The sequence below is a fragment of the Mauremys mutica genome, chromosome 17 (genome assembly GCF_020497125.1).
Source record: "Mauremys mutica isolate MM-2020 ecotype Southern chromosome 17, ASM2049712v1, whole genome shotgun sequence".
Taxonomy (NCBI): Eukaryota; Metazoa; Chordata; order Testudines; family Geoemydidae; genus Mauremys; species Mauremys mutica.
The window spans coordinates 7,439,309-7,462,256 of record NC_059088.1 but is presented as its reverse complement, the minus strand read 5'-3'; the positions used below and the strand labels follow the sequence as shown (position 1 = coordinate 7,462,256).

Genomic DNA, 22,948 nt, shown 5'->3' with positions numbered 1-22,948 from the left:
CTCTTGTGTGGACTGGTCCAGGCTGAGGTTGATGGGGTGGAAATTGTTGAAATCCAGGTGGAATTCTTCAAGGTCCTCCTTCCCGTGGGTCTATATGATGAAGATGTCATCAATGTAGCGCAAGTGGAGCAGGGGCACTAGGGGATGAGATCTGAGGAAGCGTTGTTCTAAGTCAGCCATATAAATGTTGGCATACTGTGGGGCCATGCGGGTACCCATACCAGTGCTTCTGACCTGAAGGTATAAGTTTTCCCCAAATCTGAAATGGTTGTGGGTGAGAACAGAGTCACAAAACTCAGCCACTTGGTGTGCCGTGGCCTCATCAGGGATACTGTTCTTGACAGCTTCTAGTCCATTCTCATGTGGAATATTGGTATAAAGAGCGTCTACGTCCATGGTGGCCAGGATGGTGTTTTCAGGAAGATCACCAGTGCATGATAGTTTCTTCAGGAAGTCGTGGGGGTATCTCGAAGATAGCTAGGAGTGCTGGTCATGTAGGGTTTGAGGAGAGAGTCCAAACAGCCAGACAATCCTGCTGTAAGAGTGCCAATGCCCGAGATGATGGGGTGTCCATGGTTTCCAGGTTTATGGATCTTGGGTAGCAGATAGAATACCCCTGGTTGGGGCTCTGGAGGTGTGTCTGAGTGGATTTGTTCCTGTGCTATAGCAGGGAGTTTCTTGAGCAGATGGTGTAGTTTCTTTTGGCACTCTTCAGTGGCATCAGATGATAGTGGCCTGTAGAATGTGGGACAAATACAAGATGTGGAAAATTGGTCGAGATAGGAGAAGAAGGCACGGGGTGAAGGAATGAGGCGTCACCAGGGAAGTGGGTGTTTAAGAGAGAAGGGGAGATAGACAAGAAGTAGGAGAGTGTTCTGTGGGCAGGAGCTCACATGAAAATGAGGTGCAAGCCAACCGGGTTTGGAGAAAATAGGGTTGGTAAAGAGAGAACCGGGAGAGAGATGAGGTGAAGAGAAGAGGAGAGACATGATGTAGACTAGGACGAGAATGTGAAGACCTTGGAAAGTGAGGACAAGTCATCCCAAAGTGAAATCTGGAGTCATTCTGATTTATGCCGTGTGTCAGTGAGAGCAGAGGGATGTTCAAAGGGAATGTTCTCTCTCTTCCAGGTGAACAGCATGTCCCACAACCTCCCAGTGATTGTGGCTGATGGGCGACTTAGAGCGTATCAACATGGCACAAACATTCTGGTGCAAACCAACTTCGGCCTCACTGTGAGCTACGACTTGGTTTACCAGACCAGGGTCACTATCTCAGAGAGCTACGAGGGCGAGACGTGCGGCCTGTGCGGGAACTACAACGGACAGGAAGATGAGGAGTTCCTGCTCCCTGATGGCAGGACAGTCCCTGATGCGGCAGCATTTGGCTCTGCTTGGGAAGTCCAGATCCCAGGAGCATCCTGTACAGACAGATGTGCCGGAAACAGCTGTCCAGTTTGCGAAGAGAAGAAGAAGGAGGTCTTCAAATGGCACAACTCCTGTGGGCTGCTCACAGACCCCGACGGCCCCTTTGCGGCCTGCCATGGCACGGTTAGCCCCAGTGTGTATCAGAGCAACTGCCTGTATGATCTGTGCCTGGGCAATGGGGATGCACAGGTTCTGTGCCACAGCATCCACAGCTACGTAACGGCCTGCCAAGAGGCCGGGGCCCCCATCCTGCCGTGGAGGAACACCACCTTCTGCCGTAAGTGCGCTGATAGTGTAGGAGCTCTGGGATGCACTGGGGAAGGGAGAGGGGTCATGTTACTTGGCATCTTGTTCCTGGCCTCTGGGTTTCTTCGGGAACTCTTCTGGGTGGGAACCAATAATCTCATGTTTCCTTCTAAAGGTGCCCTGTTCCTCTCCTCATTGTCCTGCTCTCCTCTCCTTCATGTCTGTCGCTCTAGGCCGTGGTGTGAGATCTTTCCAGTCATAATTTATTTCTCTCTCTATTTAAGCTGTGAGCTGCCCAGTCAACAGCCACTATGAGGTCTGCACCGACGTCTGCACCATCACCTGCTCTGGAGACATCATGGACTGCCCGGAGACCTGTGCTGAAGGCTGCCAGTGTGACGATGGCTTCTTCTTCGATGGCCAGGGCTGTGTGACTGGAGAAAGCTGTGGGTGCTTTGAGAGTGGGAGATATTACAAGGTACCACCCCCGCTAGAGCTTCTAAGTCTGATCTAATTTTTGCTCTATCAAGAGCATTGGTCCATCAAGGCTGGCTTCCCTTTCGACTAGTATCTAATGCTCAAAATGCCAAAAAAGGCCAGAAGATTTTATGATGTGTGCCTGTTGTGAGGAAACTGAGGAACAGGTAGGAGCAGTGACTTGCTCAAGGCCACCTAGTGCGTGAGTAGCCTTAATCCCAGTCCTCAGTCCATTAGACAGCCTTTCTCTCTAAAGGCAAGAGGAAATAATATTATGACACAATGGACATTTTTATAGATACATAGATTCTAAGGCCAGAAGGCTCCATTGTGATCATCTAGTCTGCCCTCCTGCATAACCCAGGCCAGAGAGCCGCCCCAATATCATTCTGAGAGCACATCTATTAGAAAACCACATCCACAGTTCTGGGTTTAGCGCTGTCAACAATTATTTTAAATAATTGTTTCCAGTTACATTCTGTTATTTCCTGTTTTCCAAACGTTCCATCAGCCCAATGAGACGGTCCTGATGAACGAGTGTCAGCAAAGCTGCACCTGCGTTCCTGCTCGAGGGGTGACTTGTAAAGCCCACAGCTGCTCCCGAGAAGACATCTGCCAGATTAGAGATGGCGTCAGGGCCTGCATCAGCAAAGGTACAGGACAGTCATTGTTTGAAACATGCCCTGAAGGGTTATTGTACCGGGCAGCGAGTAAGCAGCTGTGGTTATGTCTCCTCACCTTTCTCACTGTCTCTCCGCCTTAATTTAGCCTCGAACTCTGACTTGTAATAGTACAAAATTTCGACTGGAAAGATGGGAAGACTTGTTGGGTCTCTCCAGCAGAGTCGGGTGGGCAACTCTCAGGGAGCTGAGCACACTCTGTGATTCTCTCCGTGGGCACAGCCTGGGGGCTGCTATAAACAGAACACCCTGGCTACATGCAGTCCCATAGGGACCACCAGTGAGCTGGGCAGTGTCAGAGCCCATCACCTCTCAGCCACTCTCCTTGCCTGCTCCACGCTGGATATCTGCTTGTGCCTAATATTGGAAGAGCCCAAGCCCAAGAAGGTCAGGTCATTTTCTGACCCAGCCTGACACTTCCCATGAAACTGAATGAGCGCCATGGCCACCTCCCACCCATGGGGTTGGCATGGCGGTGGCTATGTACCCTGTTCCTGCCATCCGCCATCCCTGGCTGCAGTGTCTGCACTCTGGGGCAGGTCCCTTACTCCACAGTATGCATAAGGTAGCCAGGTGGCAGTGCTAGTAGGAGCTGGGCATGCAGCCACCTCCAGGCTGGCCCCACAGGTAGGGTGGCCAACTCCCTCATTTGTGAAAACTGGACACTGAGCGCCGGAACCTCCCCTGCTCCCTGATCCAGCTCTTCCCCCAAGGCCCTGCCCCTTGCTCCACCTCTTTCCCTCAAGGCCCTGTCCCCTGATCCTCTTCCCTCACCCACTGTCGCTCACTGCTCTCTCCACCCCACTTCCCCCCGACAGCTGAGCAGGGCTCTAGGGGTGGAGGGGTGACTGGGGCAGGACGCTGGAGAGAGAGCAGGGCTCTGGGGGTGAGGGGGTGACTGGGGCAGGATGGGGAAGGAGAGCCATGCTCAGGGCAGGATGGGGAGCTGCTGGTTCGCTGGTACCTTTCTCTGCCGGAGCTGTGGCTGAGTGCTTCTCCCGGCTCCAGCAGCAGCTTCTGCTCTCCCCCTCCCCTGGGTGGCAGAGGCGGGTTACTGCAGGTAACTGGACTTTTAGTGTCCGGTCAGCAGTGATGACCGGACAGGGCCAGGTTCCCCTTTCGACCAGACTTTCTGGTCGAAAACCGGACACCTAGCAACCCTACCCACAGGCAGAAGGAGAACAGCTGACTTGCCCCAATCCCAAGAGGGTCCCGTTCATTTCCTACTCAACCTGACCTGGACATGCCACTTGTAGTCGGCTCCCATGAGGTTTGGGTTGCTTTTCAGGGCTCTGCTCCATATTCCCTGTCACATGGCCCTCTGTGTTCACCACCTACACTAGAGGCTGTGGGGAGGGTGACATAGGAGCTGGCTCTGCTGGCTCAAAGACTGCTATGGTCTCACCCTGCAGAGAGATTTCCCAGCAGAGGACTTGTGGGAGGTTTGGGAACTGTACAAAGGAAATGTGTATGGGGATTAGATAGATAGATAGATAGATTAGATAGATCATTTGGTCCATTTCACAAACAGGCTATATTAAGAAGAAGGATTCCAACGACATTAAATTTCATCCCAATTTTCACACCACCCTCAGCCCCCTCTCTGCTCTTATGTATAACTGATTTGTCTGGTGTTTCTTGTCTTTCTATTGTCTTTCGCCACTAGTTATTCCATCCTGCAGTGTGGTTCGCTGCAGAGAAGGAACTATTTGCAAGATGATAAATGGGCAGCCAGAGTGTGTGCCAGTCTCTCAGGCCACGTGCTGGGCTGGGGGTTACTTGCATTACCACACCTTCGATGGACAGGCGTATGATTTCCACGGCACCTGCAACTACATTGTGGCCAAGACCTGTAGAGATGACTCTGTCCTGCCGTCCTTCCATGTCATGGCCAAGATCGAGAACAGTGGGAACACACAGGTCTTCTACATTGGGTCGGTAACTGTCCAGGTGGATGGAGTCACCGTCACAGCAGCCAGGGCTGAGGTCGGCTTTGTGGGGGTAAGTGCTGGGTGTGATCAGTACTTAGAGAGGATACCTTGAAAACGTTTACCGAAGGTGTTGCAGGTGGTAGAATTGTTTACGTAGTAGAGGGTGCTCTCCTCCGGAATTGGTGCTATCCCTGAAGCCACGGCACTGTACGGGGGGGGGGGCTGTACTATGTTCAGATGTCGAGGTATCCCAGTAGGGCGCACTCTCCCCTTGGAGTCAGTGCTGACCCCAATTCCCATCATGGCAATACCAGGAGTTGTGTGTCGTAGAATGGTGCAGGTGGCCAACAGGGGGCGATGACCCACTTCTGAAGCACTGTGCTTGGGGCTAATGTCAGCAACTGGGACATGGGCTGTCAGACCTACTGGCTGGAGCAGTGGCAGTCAAGGCTAGTAGCCAGATCTGGAGTCAGGAACCAGGTGTCAGGGACAAGGGTCAAAACAACCCTCCAATGGCTCTAGCGGACAAAGCCCTGCCCATGGGCTGCTCCATCTTTTGGCTGCATTTCGGCGCATGCGCAGGGCCGCCGAAGGACATGCGCCTTTTTTCTCCGCCGCTCCTCCTGGGCAGCAATCCTGGCCACTGAATCCAATGAGTTGCTTACATGCCAGAGGCTGTGTGTGAACAGGCCAGGAGTGTGGGTTCTCACAGCAGAGCAGGATAAGGCCGGCTCCCAGAGTCAAGGATTGGAGTGACCTAGCAGATCACCAGTCCGTATAACACCAGGGGAATGTCACACCCGGACCCACCCCAGAGCCCGCGTCCCCAGCCACAGCCTTCACCCCCTCCTGCACCCCAACACCCTGCCCCAGCCCAATGAAAATCAGCAAGTGAGTAAGGATGGGAGAGAGCAATTGACAGAGGGAAGGAGTATAGAGTGGATGGAGATGGGGCCTCTGAGTGGGGCGGGGCCTCAGAGCAGGGAGCAGAGCAAGGGTGTTGAGTTTTCTGCAGTTAGAAAGTTGGCAACCCGAGATATGGCCCCCTCCCCTGCAGGAGCCACTTCCTAATGGCTCTAGGTGACAGCTCCCTCCCTGTAGCCACTTCCTAATGGCGCTAACTGATGAGGCCCCATCGCCCTCAAAATTCCAACCTTTGAACTGTTTACAGTGTCGTGGTCGCCATGCTGGTCCCAGGGCGTTAGAGAGACAAGGTGGGAGAGGTAATGTCTCTTATTGGACCAACTTCTGTTGGTGAAAGGGACAAGTCTTCCAGCTACCCAGAGCCCTTCTTCAGATCTGGGAAGGGTACTCAGGGCTGGTTTATGCTAGAGAATTAGATTGACCCAGATGTGTCGCTCAGGGGCACATAGGCACCAAATTTTGGTTCCCAGGGAGGACTCCAACCACTGTACACACCTTCCCCCAAACCCCTACCCCCTCTGCAACTCTTTCCAACCCCGCTCCTCCCCCTCCCCCCCAGCACCTCCTGTACACTGCGGAACAGCTGATCTCGGTGGGCAAGAGACCCTGGGAAGGAGGGGGAGGAGCTGATACACAGGGCTGCCAGTGGGTACTCAGCACCCACTATTTGTTTTTCATTTGTGCTCCAGCCCCTGAGCACCCACAGAGTCGGCGCCTGTTCAGGGGTGTGAAAAATCCACACTCCAGCAATGTAGCTAAGCCATCGTAAGGGCTTGTCTACACTTACAGAGCTGCACCAGTGCAGCTGCACAGCTGTAGCGCCTAGTGAAGATTCTACCTAGGCCGCAGGACAGGTTCTCTTGTTGGTGTAGGTACTCCACCCAGTCTGCACTGCAGTGCTAGGTCAATGCAAAGCAGTTGACCTTGAGCTAACTATGTAAGTGTCTACAGTAAAATTTCGCTCCTGCCAACATTACTGTCCCTGTTTCATCGACTTAATAACTCCACCTCCATGAGAGGTGTGGAGTCAATGTCAACATAGTTAGGTCGATGCCATAGCAATGTAGGGGAGAGGGATAGCTCAGTGGTTTGAGCATTGGCCTCCTAAACCCAAGGTTATGAGTTCAATCCTTGAGGAGGCCACTTAGGGATCTGGGGCAAAAATTGGTCCTGCTAGTGAAGGCAGGGGGCTGGACTCAATGACCTTTCAAGGTCCCTTCCAGTTATAGGAGATTGGTATATCTCCAACTATTACTTTATTACTGCATTGATTACATGGACTGTTACTGGCTTTGAGAAGCCATCCCACAATGCCCCACATTGCACAGACACAAGGAGCAAAGAGTAGACATGCACAAGCGATGTAATCACTTAGGTGGCTTTATGCTGACGAAAATCAGGTCAACTTAATTTTGTAGTGTAGCCATGCCCTGACAGGTGGTACCTATGTCAATAGGAGATGCCCTCCTGTCAACATAGCGCTACCTGCTCCGGGGGATAGGTCAGTATAACTGCGTTGCTCAGGGGTGTGGATTTTCCACAGCTGCAGCTTTCCAAATGTAGAGGAGCCCTCAGAGTGTCATAGCTAAATACAAGGTGGAACAGATTGTTTAACATAAGTAGTTAAACCCACTGACATCACAGGACAAAAAGGGTGGGTTATTGGGTTACAGATTGCTGTAATAATCTATAACGCCAGTGTCTTTATTAAAACCATGATTTTTACTGTGCAGGAAAGTTAAGAATTTAGGATCCCAGTCTCAACTTTTGAAATTTGGTTCCATTATTAAACAACTTTCAAAACATTGAAATCCTCCAAAAAGAATTACATTTCTCCACCCAGCTCCATTTAATATGATATTTTAAAGTAATTCTGGTTCGAATTGGGGTCCAGTTTGCACCCCTTGCTAATCTGAGTAGGGGCCACTTTGGAAATGACAGACTAGTGCACTCAATTGTGACCTTTGCCCTTTCTTTCTCACCTGAAGGTGAATAACACTAGGGCCCACTTACCCATCTACCTCAACAACGGGGCCCTTCGGATCTATCAGAGCGGCACCTCCCTCGTCCTCCGCACAAATTTCAACCTCAGCGTGTACTATGACTGGAACAACCATCTGAGGGTCACTGTCCCCAGGGTCTTCTCCAACAGCCTGTGTGGCCTGTGCGGCAACTATAATGAGGACCTCTCTGATGACTTCCAGATCCCAGATGGGGACCTGGCTTCCAGTGTCACCGCCCTGGGGAAAAGCTGGGCAGTGGAAGATGAGGATCAGTTTTGCTGGCACGATTGCATTGGAGGTTGTAAGCCCTGTGCCACCAGCATAGCCAGAAAGTACAAGGAGGAGGCCTCATGCGGCCTGATAACCAAGGTCTCTGATGGGCCCTTCAGTCAGTGCCACACCAAGGTGGATCCTACAGTCTACTTGGACAACTGCGTATACGATCTGTGCCACAACGACGGCTACAGAAAGGCCCTGTGTGAGGCCCTGAAGGCCTACGCGGATGCCTGCCAGCTGGAGGGGGTCAGGATTGGGGAATGGAGGCAGCTGGCCAGATGCCGTGAGTACAGCTTTGTATGCTTTGGTCTGCTGGTTAGACCGGGGAGCCTGGGGCTCAGCACTCTTGAGTTCTAGCCCTGGTTTTGGGAGAGGGGGTGATCGAGTGGTTTGGGATTGAGCAGTGATTGGCAAAAAAGGACTCCTGGGTTCTATTATACCCACAGTATTTGGTTTTGCTAAGGTGCCTGTCACTTTGAGTATGTAACGCACACTGATAACACATGGATGGTTGGGGTAAAATGATGCCATTTTTTAAGATACTCTTCCTACCCTGGACCTGATCCTGATCACCTCCTGCAGTGTTCTGTGCATCCTCACCTCCTGTTCAGGTCACTGGGATTCGAGAGTTCTCAGAGCCCCACAAGATACATTCCCCTGTGTCTATTTTAAATACTGCTTTTGCTAAATCTGTGGGTCCTTCACTCCCCAGCCCTGGAGTGCCCCCTGGAGAACAGCCAGTACCAGCTCTGTGGAACAGCCTGCCCAGCCACGTGTGTGGACAAGTCAGCCCCCAGCAGCTGCCAAGACCCCTGTGTGGAAAGCTGCCAGTGCAAGAATGGTTTTGTGCTGAGCCAGGGCAAATGCATACCCATGGGTGACTGTGGATGTCTGTTTGAGGGGCGCCCGTATGCCCCCAATGAGAGTTTCTGGGTCGATGAGGCATGTGGGACACGGTGCATATGCAACGCAGCCACTAGACAAGTCGAATGCGTGGCCGCCACGTGCAAACAATCAGAGAGATGTGGGCTAGTGAACGGTGTACGGGGCTGTTACCCCTCCAGCTACGCCACCTGCTCTGTGACAAGAAATCTGCATTATGCCACCTTTGATGGACAGAGATACGACTTCCAAGGCACCTGCCTCTACCAGCTCACGGCTCTGTGCAAGAAGACGGAGGGACTGGTGGACTTTGAAGTCTACTTCCAGGAGAACAATACCGCTCCTGTACAGATCAAGGTGTATCAGACCAACCTCAGGGTCAGCAATCAATTCCCTGGGAAAGTCCTGGTGAGTTTCTCAAATTGTCTCTAATCTCTCCAAAACTTTTGGGGAAAGTCACCTGTGCGATCCAGAAAACTTGCAGACAATGCATGGAAGGATTTTGAAATATAGGGTGAATTGTAAACACATTCTTCTATAAACTGGGAGCTAATGGAGATATTTAAGGATTGGGGTGATGTCGTTACACTTCGGATATGTGAGAAGGTGTCTGAATCATAGAATCTTAGGGCTGGAAAGTACCTTGAGAGGTCATCTAGTCAAGTCCCCTGCACTCATAGCAGGATTAAGCATTATGAAGACCATCCCTGACAGGTATTTGTATAACCTGCTCTTAAAAATATCCAGTAATGGATATTCGACAACCTCCCTGGGCAATTTATTCAAGTGATTAACAACCCTGAGAGTTAGGAAGTTTTTCTTAATGTCCAAGCTAAACTTCACTTGCTACAATTTAAGCCCATTGCTTTTTCTCCTATCCTCAGAGGTTAAGGAGAACAGTTTTTCACCCTCCTCCTTGTAACAACCATTTATGTATTTGAACAACAAGGAGTCCGGTGGCACCTTAAAGACTTACAGATTTATTTGGGCATAAGCTTTTGTGGGTAAAAAACCCACTTCTTCAGATGCATTGAGTGAACGTTACAGATGCAGGCATTATATAATGACACATGAAGAGAAGGGAGAATCTCACAAGAGGAGAACCAGTGTTGGCAGGGCCAATTCGATCAGGGTGGATGTGGTCCACTCCCAATAATAGATGAGGAGGTGTCAATTCCAGGAGAGGCAAAGCTGCTTCTGTAATGAGCCAGCCACTCCCAGTCCCTATTCAAGCCCAAATTAATGGTGTTAAATCTGCAAATGAAGTTTAGTTCTGCTGTTTCTCTTTGAAGTCTGTTTCTGAGGTTTTTTTGTTCAAGAATAGTTACTTTTAAATCTGTTATAGAATGTCCAGGGAGACTGAAGCGTTCAACTGAGTCCCAATCAGCGCAGAATAGAGCAGAAGAATCACTTCATGTGCCTTGCTTACAACACTCCTGCTAATACATCCCAGAATGATGTTTGCTTTTTCTGCAACAGTGTTACACTGTTCGATCATATTTAGCTTGTGATCCATTATGACCCCCAAATTCCTTTCTGCAGTACTCCTTCCTAGGCAGTCATTTCCCATTTGTATGTGAGCAACTCACTGTTGTTTCCTAAGTGGAGTACTTTGCATTTCTTACTCCTGGGGAAATATCTGTCTCGCATAATTTTGTATTTTCCCACATAAAAAACATTTTGCCTAAGAAGTTCTGCAGTTTTGCCTTTTGCCCACTAGAGGCCGCTGTGGCACAAAAACAAATGTATTTTCTGGGGGAAAATACTATATTCTATGCCCAGTGATGCAGAATTCCCCCATGAGCAGCACTTTGCCCATGGAGCCAGTTTAGGACAGAGTAGGGCACACAGGGCTGCTGGGGGTCAAAGACTGGGGTTCAGAATAACCTTGGGGGGACAGACTGGAGCATGGGCTCAGAAGCTACATGGGTGACAGCAGTGAGCCTGGGGATTGGGGAGGGGGGCTGCAGAGACCCGTGTGGATGAGGGGTGTGGGGACAGGGGCAGATGTGCCTGACTGAATGGGAGAGGCTTGGGGTCATCCAAGGTCTTCATGGGGGAGGCTTCCCAACACCCTAACAATCCCCCCCCCAAAGAAAAACCTCCCATCCACACCCAACACACTCCAGATTCATTTCTAGGATCCTTCTCTCACCCTGAGGTCCTCCATTACCCCTGACTCCGAAGCCTTTGCCCTGCTTCTGACAGGTGCAGGAAATCTGTTCTGTTTTGGAATTTAAATGAACTACACAAAGTTCTGTATGAATATGCCTAGTAAGGAATCTATTTGTCAAAAATAAATTTACCGGAATCTTTTTTTTTTTTGGTCTGTATTGTTACAGACATACTTACTGACAGATATTTTGAAATAAGTTACCAAAATAATTGAAACTGGCATGATTATATTATGTTATTTTGACAAATAAGATATGCAGAATTTTCAAACGTGTGCAGAATTTTTAATTTTAGGGGGTAGAATTGTCCAGAAGTAATTTGTACTTATTGAATTTCATCCTATTTACTTCAAACCATTTCTCCAGTTTGTCCAGATCATTTTGAATTTTAATTCTATTCTCCAAAGCACTTTCAAACTCTTCCAGCTTGGTATTGTCCGCAAACTTTATAAGTGTACTCTCTATGCCATTATCTAAATCACTGATGAAGATATTGAATAGAACCAGACCCCAAATGGATCCTTGTAGGATCCCCCTTGATATGCCCTTCCAGCTTGCCTGTGATCCACTGATAACTATTCTCTGGGAACAATTTTCCAACCAGTTATGCACCCACCTTATAGTAGCTCCATCTAGGTTGTATTTCCCTAGTTTGTCTAAGAGAAGGTCATGAGAGACAGTATCAAAAGCCTTACTAAATTCAAGATATACCACATCTACCTCTTCCTCCCATCCACAAGTGTCCACACTTTCACAGTGTGCTCTCATCCCCAATGGGGCACCTCCTTGTGGCTGCAGTTTGGAATTAGCTCTGCCTTTCTGAAACCCCTTCCTGCGAGTGCTCACTCTATGACACTCTCTCTACCGGAACTTGATGGCTCCCTCCTTGTGGCTTGGCCTCCAGAAAGGTCACTGTAGTTTCTCCTTTCTGAGAGGTTTGTGTACCAGGTGTCATCAACTGTCCCAGGCAGTCTTCCAATTCACTGCCCCTCAATGGTGCCACATCCCCAGTGGCTGGTAGGGGAACATGGGCTCACCCTCATCTTTGGGTTCCAGCCCAGGGACCCTAAAACCAGCAGCTAAGGTCTATCCTGTCCCATGCCTTGTTTCTGTTTCCTTGGATTACTTCCTATGTTGCCTCTATCAGTCTCCTTCTCCGCCCTTCTCCGGGTACACCCTTCCCTCCTGGCCAAGCCTCCCCTCTCCCTAGCCTCAGAGAGTAACTGCAGACCTTCCCCCTGCAGCCCCCTTCTGCCATCAGCTACCTTACTTTATACCAGCCCGACCTGTTCCTGTTCAGGTGAGCTTCATCCTTTAATTAGTTCTCATTGCTCCCTGTCTCCTCCTCCAGGTGCATCTTAGGTGGTTAATTGGCCCGTCTAGCCACCTTAACCCTTTCAGGGGCAGGTATGGGGTGAGCACTCCCTCACAGTGTCAATAGCATCCAGCAGAGGTGGGATCCTGGGGAGCTGGGGCTCAAGTAGGAGAGAGAGGAGGGACCTGCAATAGTTAATGCCAGGGGAAATTCAAGTCTGGTTAGAGCTGGGATTCAGGCAAGCTGTAGGGAAGGAAGCAGGCCAGACTTGATGATTATTTGAACAGAGGTGGCTTATTATTGTAATCATAGACCAGAGCTCTGTGCTGGGGTGAGAGGTTCCTCCACAGGTGAGCGATGTTTCATATCCCATGTGTCTTGCTTTAACAGGTGAACAGTTTCCTGATGAATCTTCCCTTCAACCTCATTGATAAGAAAATCACTGTGTATAGAAATGGCTGGGCCACAGTGATCCAGGCAGACTTTGGCCTCACAGTTACCTTTGCCGGGTGGTCAGGACGCACCACGGTGACTCTGCCAGTCACCTACGCGGGAGCCGTGTGTGGTCTGTGTGGCAACTTCAACAGTGACAGGGATGATGACATGCTCATGAGGGATGGCACGCTGGCACCAAGCCCCCTCAGCTTTGGCCAGAGCTGGAAGGTGGGCGACCTCCCGGGATGCTCTGCAGTAATGATGCCACCATGTGCAAGGGTAGAGGCTATTGAAAAAGAACAACAAGGTAGCAGAGGGCAGTGTGGGATCATCCTTCACAAGAGTGGCCCCTTCACTGGATGTCACAGCAATGTAGACCCGCATGGATACTTCGTAGACTGTGTACACGGCTATTGCGTCCTCAGTGGGCGGGAGAATAACGTCTGCCAGGCCGTTGCTGGCTATGCTGAGGCATGTCAGGAAGCTGGAGCTATGGTGCATCCCTGGAGGACTACGAAATTCTGCTGTGAGTCCCCCGTGTTCACCACTGCCTACCCCATGGGGATCACTCTTCCAAGTTGGCTGGTAGATGTTTGTTTAAATGCTGAGCTCATCAAGTGATGTAGAACATTTCTTAATTAACAAAGGAGCCCAAAGCATGGGTACAGCAAAGGCAGTGGTTGTAGAAGCTGCCCCCTCACGGTGCCCTGTCAATGTGCTGCACCCCAGGCCAGAGGGGCACTGTCTACAGATAGAATCATAAAAGATTAGGGTTGGAAAAGACCTCAGGAGGTCATCTAGTCCAACCCCCTGCTCAATGCAGGACCAATCCCCAGCTAAAACATCCCAGCCAGGGCTTTGTCAAGCTAGGCCTTAAAAACGTCTAAGGATGGAGATTCCACCACCTCTTTAGATAACCCATTCCAGTGCTTCACCACCCTCCTAGTGAAATAGTGTTTCTAATATACAAAGTAAACCTCCCCCACTGCAACTTGAGACCATAGCTTCTTGTTCTGTCATTTGCCACCATTGAGAACAGCCGAGCTCCATCCTTTTTGGAACCCCACTTCAGATAGTTGAAGGCTGCTATCAGATCCCACCTCTCTTCTCTTTTGCAGACTAAACAACCCCAGTTCCCTCAGCCTTTCCTCATAAGTCATGTGCCCCAGCCCCCTAATCATTTTCATTCCGCTGGACTCTCTCCAATTTGTCCACATCTTTTCTGTATCGGGGGAGGGAGGGGGACCAAAACTGGATGCAATACTCCAGATGTTGCTTCACCAGTGCCGAATGGAGGGGATTAATCACTTCCCTCGATCTGCTGGCAGTGCTCCTACTGGTGCAGCCTAATATGCCCTTATCTTTCTTGACAACAAGGGCACACTGTTAACTCATATCCAGCTTCTCATCCATTGTAATTCCCATGTCCTTTTCTGTAGAACTGTTGCTTAGCACGTCGGTTCCCAGCCTGTATCGGTGCATGGGCTTCTTCCATCCTAAGTGCAGGACTCTGCACTTCTCCGTGTTGAACCTCATTAGATTTCTTTTGGCCCAATCCTCCAATTTGTCTAGGTCACTCTCAACCCTATCCCTACCCTCCAGCGTATCTACCTCTCTCCCCAGTTTAGTGTTATCTGCAAACTTGCTCAAGGTGCAATCAATCCCATCATCCAGATCATTAATAAAGATGTTGAACAAAACTGGCCCCAGGACCAACCCCTGGGACACGCCTCTTGATACCGGCTGCCAACTAAACATCAAGCCGTTGATCACTACCTGTTGAGCCTGACAATCTAGCCAGCTTTCTAACCACCTTATAGTCCATTCATCCAATCCATACTTTTTTGAACTCCCTGGCAAGAATACTGGGGGTGATGGTATCAAAAACTTTGCTAAAGATGTAGTGGTGCCCTTCATGGCCCATCTTGTCCTCGGCTTATCTGCTGAGACTGGACATAATCAGAGCTGGGAGTCAGTGGAGTCTTAGTAATTGAGATGTCTGTCCATTAGGAATTGGTCTGGGAACCCACCAACTCATCTCCCATAAACCATCATCTGGGTATGAGTTTTAGGCACTACTGACCCGGACTCAAAGCAAAGAGCTAGTGGTGAAAAGCTCTGCAGAACTATTTCAGGCTCACGAGCCCTCCACTCCCTACACCCTGATCTTGGACCAGATTAGAAGCCGAACCCTTGGAGAGAGATTGTCTGTATCCCATTACCTGGTGTCTCTGGGGCACCCAGTCCCCCAGACTGGGACCTAATTAGAGATGTTGCTCTTTTATTAATCAATCAACCTAAGGAAATAGAAAATTAGGAGCATGAATGAAATTGCATCTTCTGGTGATGGTTCATTGCGCACATTGCTAATGCACTATATGAGCTAACTCTTTGTTCTAATTACAGCTCCATCCTGTCCCCCGAACAGTCACTATGAATTCTGCAGCACCAGCTGCGATCTGACATGCAGCAACCTCTATGCCCCGGTGCAATGCACAACCCGGTGTAAGGAAGGCTGCGTGTGTGACGAGGGCTTTGTTCTCAGTGGTGACCGCTGCGTCCCCATTTCCCAGTGCGGATGCCTCCACTGGGGACTTTACTACCAGGCTGCAGAGACCTTCCACCCAAGCGGTTCATGCGAGGAGCAGTGTGTGTGTCAGGCTGGTGGGGAGGTTGTGTGTAAGGCATTCTCCTGCGGTGCTGGTGAGGAATGCAGGATGGTGGACGGTGTCCAGAAATGCCACCCATTTGGATCTGCGACCTGTTCTGCCTCTGGCCATCCCCACTACCTCTCTTTCGACGGGGTCCACTTTGATTTCCAAGGAACCTGCACCTATATCTTGGCCAAGACTTGCACTGATGCCAGCCATCTTACACCATTCACTATCAGCATAGAGAAAGAATCCTGGGGCAGTGGGAACATCTCCATGGCCAAGCTGGTGTCCATCCAGGTGTATGGGATCACACTCACTCTGCTGCAGAACAAACAGGGGATCATCAAGGTAAGTCCTTCTCCAGATCCTCATTTAGATTGTTCTGAGTGTCCCTTGTGGACAGAGGTTTCTGTATGTGGCCTGCCTCAGGTTCCCCTCTTGGACTCCTCAACAACTCACACCTTGCTATATAGTCCAGTGGGGAGGCGACAAAGCTGTGAATGGTTGAAGCCAGGTTATCCTCTGTCAGAATGGGATGGAGTCTCCTACCCAGCTAGAGATGGTAGAAAGTGCTACTTATGGATGCTGCTATGTCAAAGCTTCTCTTGGGTGAGATGAGCATCCTCCAGCTTGGCCCCATCTTTGCCTCCCTTCTTGGTGATACTCCTATCTATGAGTATTAATTATTTGGTGAACCCCCTCCACATACCTCACATTTTGCAAACATGGGGTAAAATTCCTTCCCATTATATCTCCATTGGCCTCTGTGTTGAAGAATCTAGTGCCCTGTGAAGCCAGCAGTCTAATTTGGGGCAAATTGAACACAATACATAGGAAATTGTTTGAGATAGGAGAGAGAGGGAAGGGGTGAAGGAAGGAGGCGTCACCAGGGAAGTGGGTTTTTAGGTGGTGGTGGTGGGAGATGGAGAAGTAGGAGACTGTTCTGAGTCCTGGAGTTGGCATGAGAAGGAGCAGGCCAAACATGGGTTGAGGAGTTGGGAAGGTAAAGAGAGAGGATGAGGAGGGAGGGAGGTGCCTGGGAGATGAGATCAGAAATGCAGGTCGGGGTGACAATGTCAAGACCTTGGAACGTGAGGACAAATCATTGCAAAGTGAAATCGGGAGTCATGAGTCATTCTGGATTTAACCCATGGTGTCAGTGAGAGCTGAATATCAAAACTTGTCCATAGCCCCTACCCACACATGCACTGTCCATCCTACCTGCTCACAGGGAAATGTGCTGTCTTTTCCAGGTGGACGGGTTATCCCACAATCTCCCCGTGATAATGGTCAATGGGCAGCTCCGAGCATATCAGCACGGCACTAATGTCCTGGTGCAAACCAACTTTGGCCTCACTGTGAGCTACGACCTGGTTTACCAGGCCAGAGTCACCATCCCAGGAAGCTACCATGGCCAGACATGTGGCCTGTGCGGGAACTACAATGGACAGCAGGATGAGGAGTTCCTGCTCCCCAGTGGCAGGACAGCCCCTGATGTAGCAGCATTTGGCTCTGTTTGGGAAGTCCAGATCCCAGGAGCATCCTGTACAGACAGATGTGCTGGAAACAGCTGTCCAGTTTGCGAAGAGAAGAAGAAGGAGGTCTTCAAAGGGCGCAACTCCTGTGGGCTGCTCACAGACCCCGATGGCCCCTTCGTGGCCTGCCATGGCACGGTCAGCCCCAGCGTGTATTTCAACAACTGCCTGTATGATCTTTGCCTGGGCATTGGGGATGCACAGGTTCTGTGCCACAGCATCCACAGCTATGTGATGGCCTGCCAAGAGGCTAAGGTCTTCATCCAGCCCTGGAGGAGCGCCTCCTTCTGCCGTAAGTGTGCTGATAGTGTAGGAGCTCTGGGACGCACCGGGGAAGAGAGGGGGTCAGTGTTACTGGGCATCATGTTCCAGGCCTCTGGGCTTCTTCTGGAACTGTTCTGGGTGGGAGCCAACAATCTCATGTTCCCTTACAAGTGTGCCCTGTTCCTCTCCTCCCTCTCCTGCTCTCCTCTCCTTCATCTCTGTCCCTCTATGCCATGGTGTGAGATCTTTCCAGCCATCCATTATTTCTCTCTCTATTTAAGCTGTGAGCTGCCCAGTCAACAGCCACTATGAGGTCTGCGCTGACCTCTGTACCACCAGATGCACTAGAGACATCATGGACTGCCCGGAGACCTGTGCTGAAGGCTGCCAGTGTGACGAGGGCTTCTTCTTCGATGGCCAGGGCTGTGTGACTCTGCAGAGCTGTGGGTGTTTCGAACAGGGGAGATACTACAAGGTACAGCCTCAAGCAGTCTGGGTCTGATCTAAATTTTTTTCTCACATATCTTAACCCCTACACTAGTCAGGAACAGGGTTTGCTGTAATGGATCAGAGCATTGGCCTATCCAGCCTGGCATCCCTGCTCTGTTAATACCCAATGCCCAAAGCACCAAGAAAGGCAAGAAGATTTAATTCCCTTTGTCCATTATGGGGAAACTCAGACACAGAGTGGGGCAGTGACTTGCTCAAGACCCACCCAGTGAGTCAGTAGCAGATGGGAGGTTAAAACCTAGACATTGTCCTGTCCCTCAGCCCAATTCTTAGCTCATTAGAAAGCCTCTCTCTTTAATGTTAAGAGAAATAATATTATGACACAATAGTTTTTCACACACCTCACCACACAGCTCTGAGTTTAGCACCGACAGAAATTATTATAAATAACCATTTCCAGTTACATTGCGTTATTTCCTCCTTCCTAAACATCCCATCAGCCCAGTGAGACTGTCCTGATGAACGAGTGCCAGCAAAGCTGCACCTGTGTTCCTGCCCGAGGGGTGACTTGCAAAGCCCACAACTGCACCAGTGGAGCAACCTGCCAGATCAGAGATGGCATCATGGACTGCATCAGCCAAGGTAAAGGAGAGTCACTGATTAAAACATGCCCTGAAGGGTTTTTTCATAAGCAGTGAGTAAAGTCATTTCAATTATGTCTCCTCAACCTTCTCACTCTCTCTCTCCCCTTTTATTTAGCCTGGAACCCGTGACCCGTAATATTACAGCATTTTGACTTGAAATATGGAAACATTCGTTGGGTCAGAGTCTCTGCTATGTCCAGTTTCTGATGTGCACAGCAGAGCCAAGTGGGCAGCTGTCAGGGAGCTGATCACACTCCTAGATCTCTCTGGCTGTTGCCTAGGAGCTGCTCTAAATTGGAGCCTACTGGTTGTGGGGGCCATTAGTCAGCTGGGCACTGTCAGAGCCCATCACATCCCAGCCACTCTCCTTTGCCTGCTCCATGCTGCCCACAACATGCCCATAGGCGTTGTACCACCTCTGCCGGGCATTGCAGGGAAGGAGACATAGGAGCCGGTTTTGCTGTGGTCACACACATGCAGAGATTTCCTCAGCATGGGACTCGCAAGAGGTTTGTGAATGATGCAAAGGAAGTGTGTATGGGGAGAGAAGAAGAAATAGAGGAGTGCCTGGTGATAGATATAACGATATGTGTGGGGGGAGAGATAGAAAGATACATAGATGTTACTGATTAGTCTGCTGTTTCTTGTCTTTCTATTGTCTTTCCCCCTAGTTATTCCAAAGCCATCCTGCAGTGTGGTCCGCTGCAGGGAAGGAACTATTTGTAAGATGATAAATGAGCAGCCAAAGTGTGTGCCAATCTCTCGGGGCACGTGCTGGGCTGGGGGATACTTTCATTACCGCACCTTCGATGGATGGGCCTATGATTTCCATGGCAACTGCACCTACACCGTGGCCAAGACCTGCAGGGATGCCGTCGGCCTGCCCTCCTTCCATGTCATGGTCAAGAGCAAGAACAGTGGGAACACACAGGCCTTCTACAGTGGGTCGGTGACTGTCCAGGTGGATGGAGTCACTGTCACCGCAGCCAGGGCTGAAGCCGGCTTTGTGTGGGTGAGTGCTGGGCGCACACGTCCACCCTGCTCCTATGTCCACCCTGTAGGCTTTGCTAAATACAGGGCAGGAAACTGCAGCCCCCACCACGGACGGGGCATTTTGTGTGTAGGACAGAGCAGGCAAAGGAGAGTGGCTGGATGGTGATGGGCTCTGACAGTGCCCAGCTGGCTAATGGCCCCTATGGGACCACAGCCAGTGGGCTCCATTTAAAGCAGCCCTGAGGCTACACCCAACGTAGACAAGGCCCAGTGTGATCAGTAGTTATGTAGGCTACCTTTGCAATTAAGTAATCCAAGGTGTTGCAGTGGGGAGTCTCGTTGGGTGTGCTCTGCTGCTGTATCAGTGCTGTTCCCTAAGTCCCAACACTGTGCTAGTGAATGGTAGGCTTCCTAAGAGGGGACACCCTCTGCTCAGAGTCAGTGCTGACACCAATGGCCAGCAAGCACTGTGGTGAGCTGCCGAGAGCGGGGTGAGTGACCTAAAAGGGAACATTGTCCCGGCAAGTCAGTGCTGACCCCAATGCCTATTTAGCAGGTGCTGTGTGGCAGGGAATGATGTGTGAGGGGGTCAGTCAAGGGTGCTGTCCCTCAGAGTCACAGCCTGGCACTACAGGGTGCTGTACTGAAGGGTGCAGGGTGCATGACTCGCTGTGGGGAGCTGTTGGCTCTGTCTCAAGCACACGGGATCTGCACGCCAGATAAAGTGTAGACCTGAGCATTTGGTTATTAACTATGCCCAGCGCATCATGCAAAAGCAGGGCCAGTATTCCAGCTCTTGTGGGCAAATCCCAGCTCCGCTGAGTCCATCCTACCACAAATTCCCCAGCAGTTTCTAATGTAACAGGGATCCCTCTGAGACCCCACCTGAGGAGAATCCCCACTCTTGGATCCGGGAGGACATTGCCTGAACTCTAAGATACGGGGAAACTGAGGCACATCTAGGCAGGTCAGGGGCTGTGCCCTACAGAGCCTGCTCCAACGTGAGGTACCTCAGGGGCCCTGGAACATTGTAGACATCTCCTTGAGACCTCTTGCCCCTCAAGTGCTCCTCCTAAGGGCTCTCACCCACGCAGCACTGTCCCCACAAGAGCCGCTCCCTAATGGTTCTAACCAATGCAGCCCCCATCCCCTAGAGTAGCTCCCACTCATTCTTCTCCTTGGTCCTTTTGTCTTCAACAGGCTACACCACAATCATGCATATAATATTGGACCTGGTTGGGAAAACCCTACGAATAGCAATGGGGCAAAAATCACAATTTCCAGTGAATCTGGACACAAACTTGAACCAAATTTGGATTAAAACATCACATTAGATAGAGCTGGCCTGAGAAAGCTAATTCCACTGGCAGAAAGATTTCAATATTTTGAAAATTAGCTTCATTCCAATATGGAACGAAACTCATAAATTACCACATTTTCTATGAAGACAAATGGAGCCCCAACTCCAGATCAGTCAGTCCACCCGGTAGGCTGCCAAGGAGCTGGTGGCAGGAAAAAACAGACAGGTTTTGAAATCGGTCTTGTTTCCATCAGAACTCCTTGGAAAAGGAACAATCTTCTAAACCCCTTTTGATTTTGATGAATAGGCAAATACTAGTGAAAAAGTATATCAGAGTAGAGCTCAGTGTGTAAATGACAGACCTGTGCACTCGATTCTGACCTTTGCCCTTTTTTTCTCACCGTGAAGGTGAATAACACCAGGGCCCACTTACCCATCTCCCTGAACAACGGGGCCCTTCGGCTCTATCAGAGCGGCACCTCCCTCGTCCTCCGCACCGACTTCAACCTCAGGGTGTACTATGACTGGAACAACCACCTGAGGGTCACCGTCCCTAATGACTTCTCCGACAGCCTGTGCGGCCTGTGTGGCAACTATAACAGGGACCCTTTTGATGACTTCCGGACCCCAGATGGGGACCTGGCTCCCAGTGTTGCTGCCCTGGGGAAAAGCTGGGTGGTGGAAGATGAGGATCAGTTTTGCTGGCATGATTGCATTGGAGGTTGCAGGCCCTGTGCCACCAACATAGCCAGAAAGTACAAGGAGGAGGCCTTGTGCGGCCTTATCAAGGTCTCAGATGGGCCCTTCAGTCAATGCCACACCAAGGTAGATCCTACGGTCTACTTGGACAACTGCGTGTACGATCTGTGCCACAACGACGGCTACAGAAAGGCCCTGTGTGAGGTCCTGAAGGCCTATGCGGACGCCTGCCAGCTGGAGGGGGTCAGGATTGGGGAATGGAGGCAGCTGGCCAGATGCCGTGAGTACAGCTTTGTATGCCAAGGTCTACGGTCTGCTGGTTAGACTGGGGAGCCTGGGGCTCAGCACTCTTGAGTTCTAGCCCTGGTTTTGGGAGAGGGCGTGATCGAGTGGTTTGGGATTATTGAGTAGTGATTGGGAAATCAGGACTCCTGGGTTCTATTGTAACCACAGTATTTGTCTGTCTGTGGAATTGCTAAGGTGCCTGTCACTTTGAGTATGTAACGTTCACTGATAACACATGGGAGCTGGGGTAAGATTCCAGTTTTTAAGTCACTCATAGAATCATAGATTCTAAGCCAGTAGTTCTCAGCCTATTTGCTATTGTGGACTGTATATACATCTCTCTAGGTGTTATATGGGCTGCATCCACACAATATAGATATTACCTGTATGGAGGATGTCACATGGGCTAGAGCGACCTGTGGACCTCGGGTTGAGAACCACTGCTCTAAGGTCCGAAGGGACTATCATGTTAATCTAGTCCAGTGGTTCTTAAACTTTTGTACTGATGACCCCTTTCACATAGCAAGCCTCTGAGTGCGACTCCCCCTTATAAATTAAAAACACTTTTTCATATATTTAAGACCTTTATAAATGCTGGAGGCAAAGCAGGGTTTGGGGTGGAGGCCAACAGCTCGCGACCCCCCATGTAATAACCTCCCAGTTTGAGAACCCTTGATCTAGTCTGACCTCCTGCACATTTCAGCCCACAGAACCTCGCCCACCCACTCCTGTAACCGACCGCTAACCTCTGGCTGAGTTACTGCCATCCTCAAATCTTGATTTAAAGACTTCAAGTTACAGAATCTGCCATTTATACTTGTTTAAACCAACAAGTGACCTGTGGCTCAAGATGAAGAAGGCGGCAAATAATCCCTAGGGTCTCTGCCGATCTGACCTAGGGGGAAAATTCCTTCCTGACCTCAAATATGTCAGTCAGCTGGACCCTGATCATGTGGGTGAGACCCACCAGCCAGATACCTGGGAAAGAATTCTCTGTGGTAACACAGAGCCCTCCCCATCTAGTGTCCCATCACTGGCTGTTGGAGACATTGCTGCTACCACTCACAGATCAGCTACATGCCGTTGTGGGCAGTCTCATCACACCACCCCTCCATAAATTTATCAAGCTCAGTCTTGAAGCCAGTAAGGTGTTTTTCCCTTATTGCTCCCCTTGGAAGGCTGTCCCAGAACTTCACTCCTGTGATGGGCATCATCTAATTTCAAGGCTAAATTTGTTGATGTCCATTTGTTTTTGTGTCAACATTGGTGCTTAATTTAAGTAACTACTCTCCCTCCCTGGTGTTTATCTCTCTTATGTATTTATAGAGAGCAATCATATCTCCCTTGAGCCTTC

General features: G+C 50.2%; 1 protein-coding gene across 4 annotated transcripts in view; it reads left to right on the top strand.

The window, feature by feature from the left end:
* The window catches only part of LOC123351767 (IgGFc-binding protein-like), a 111,523-nt gene that overhangs the window by 8,624 nt on the left and 79,951 nt on the right, over positions 1–22,948 (top strand). For all 4 annotated transcript variants that reach the window (XM_044991379.1, XM_044991378.1, XM_044991376.1 and 1 more), the window contains exons 3-9: positions 1,131–1,704; positions 1,958–2,151; positions 2,662–2,803; positions 4,497–4,831; positions 7,674–8,247; positions 8,677–9,254; positions 12,726–13,296. In XM_044991379.1, coding sequence (XP_044847314.1) covers positions 1,131–1,704; positions 1,958–2,151; positions 2,662–2,803; positions 4,497–4,831; positions 7,674–8,247; positions 8,677–9,254; positions 12,726–13,296 — 2,968 coding nt within the window. The remainder of the gene's footprint in view (positions 1–1,130; positions 1,705–1,957; positions 2,152–2,661; positions 2,804–4,496; positions 4,832–7,673; positions 8,248–8,676; positions 9,255–12,725; positions 13,297–22,948) is intronic.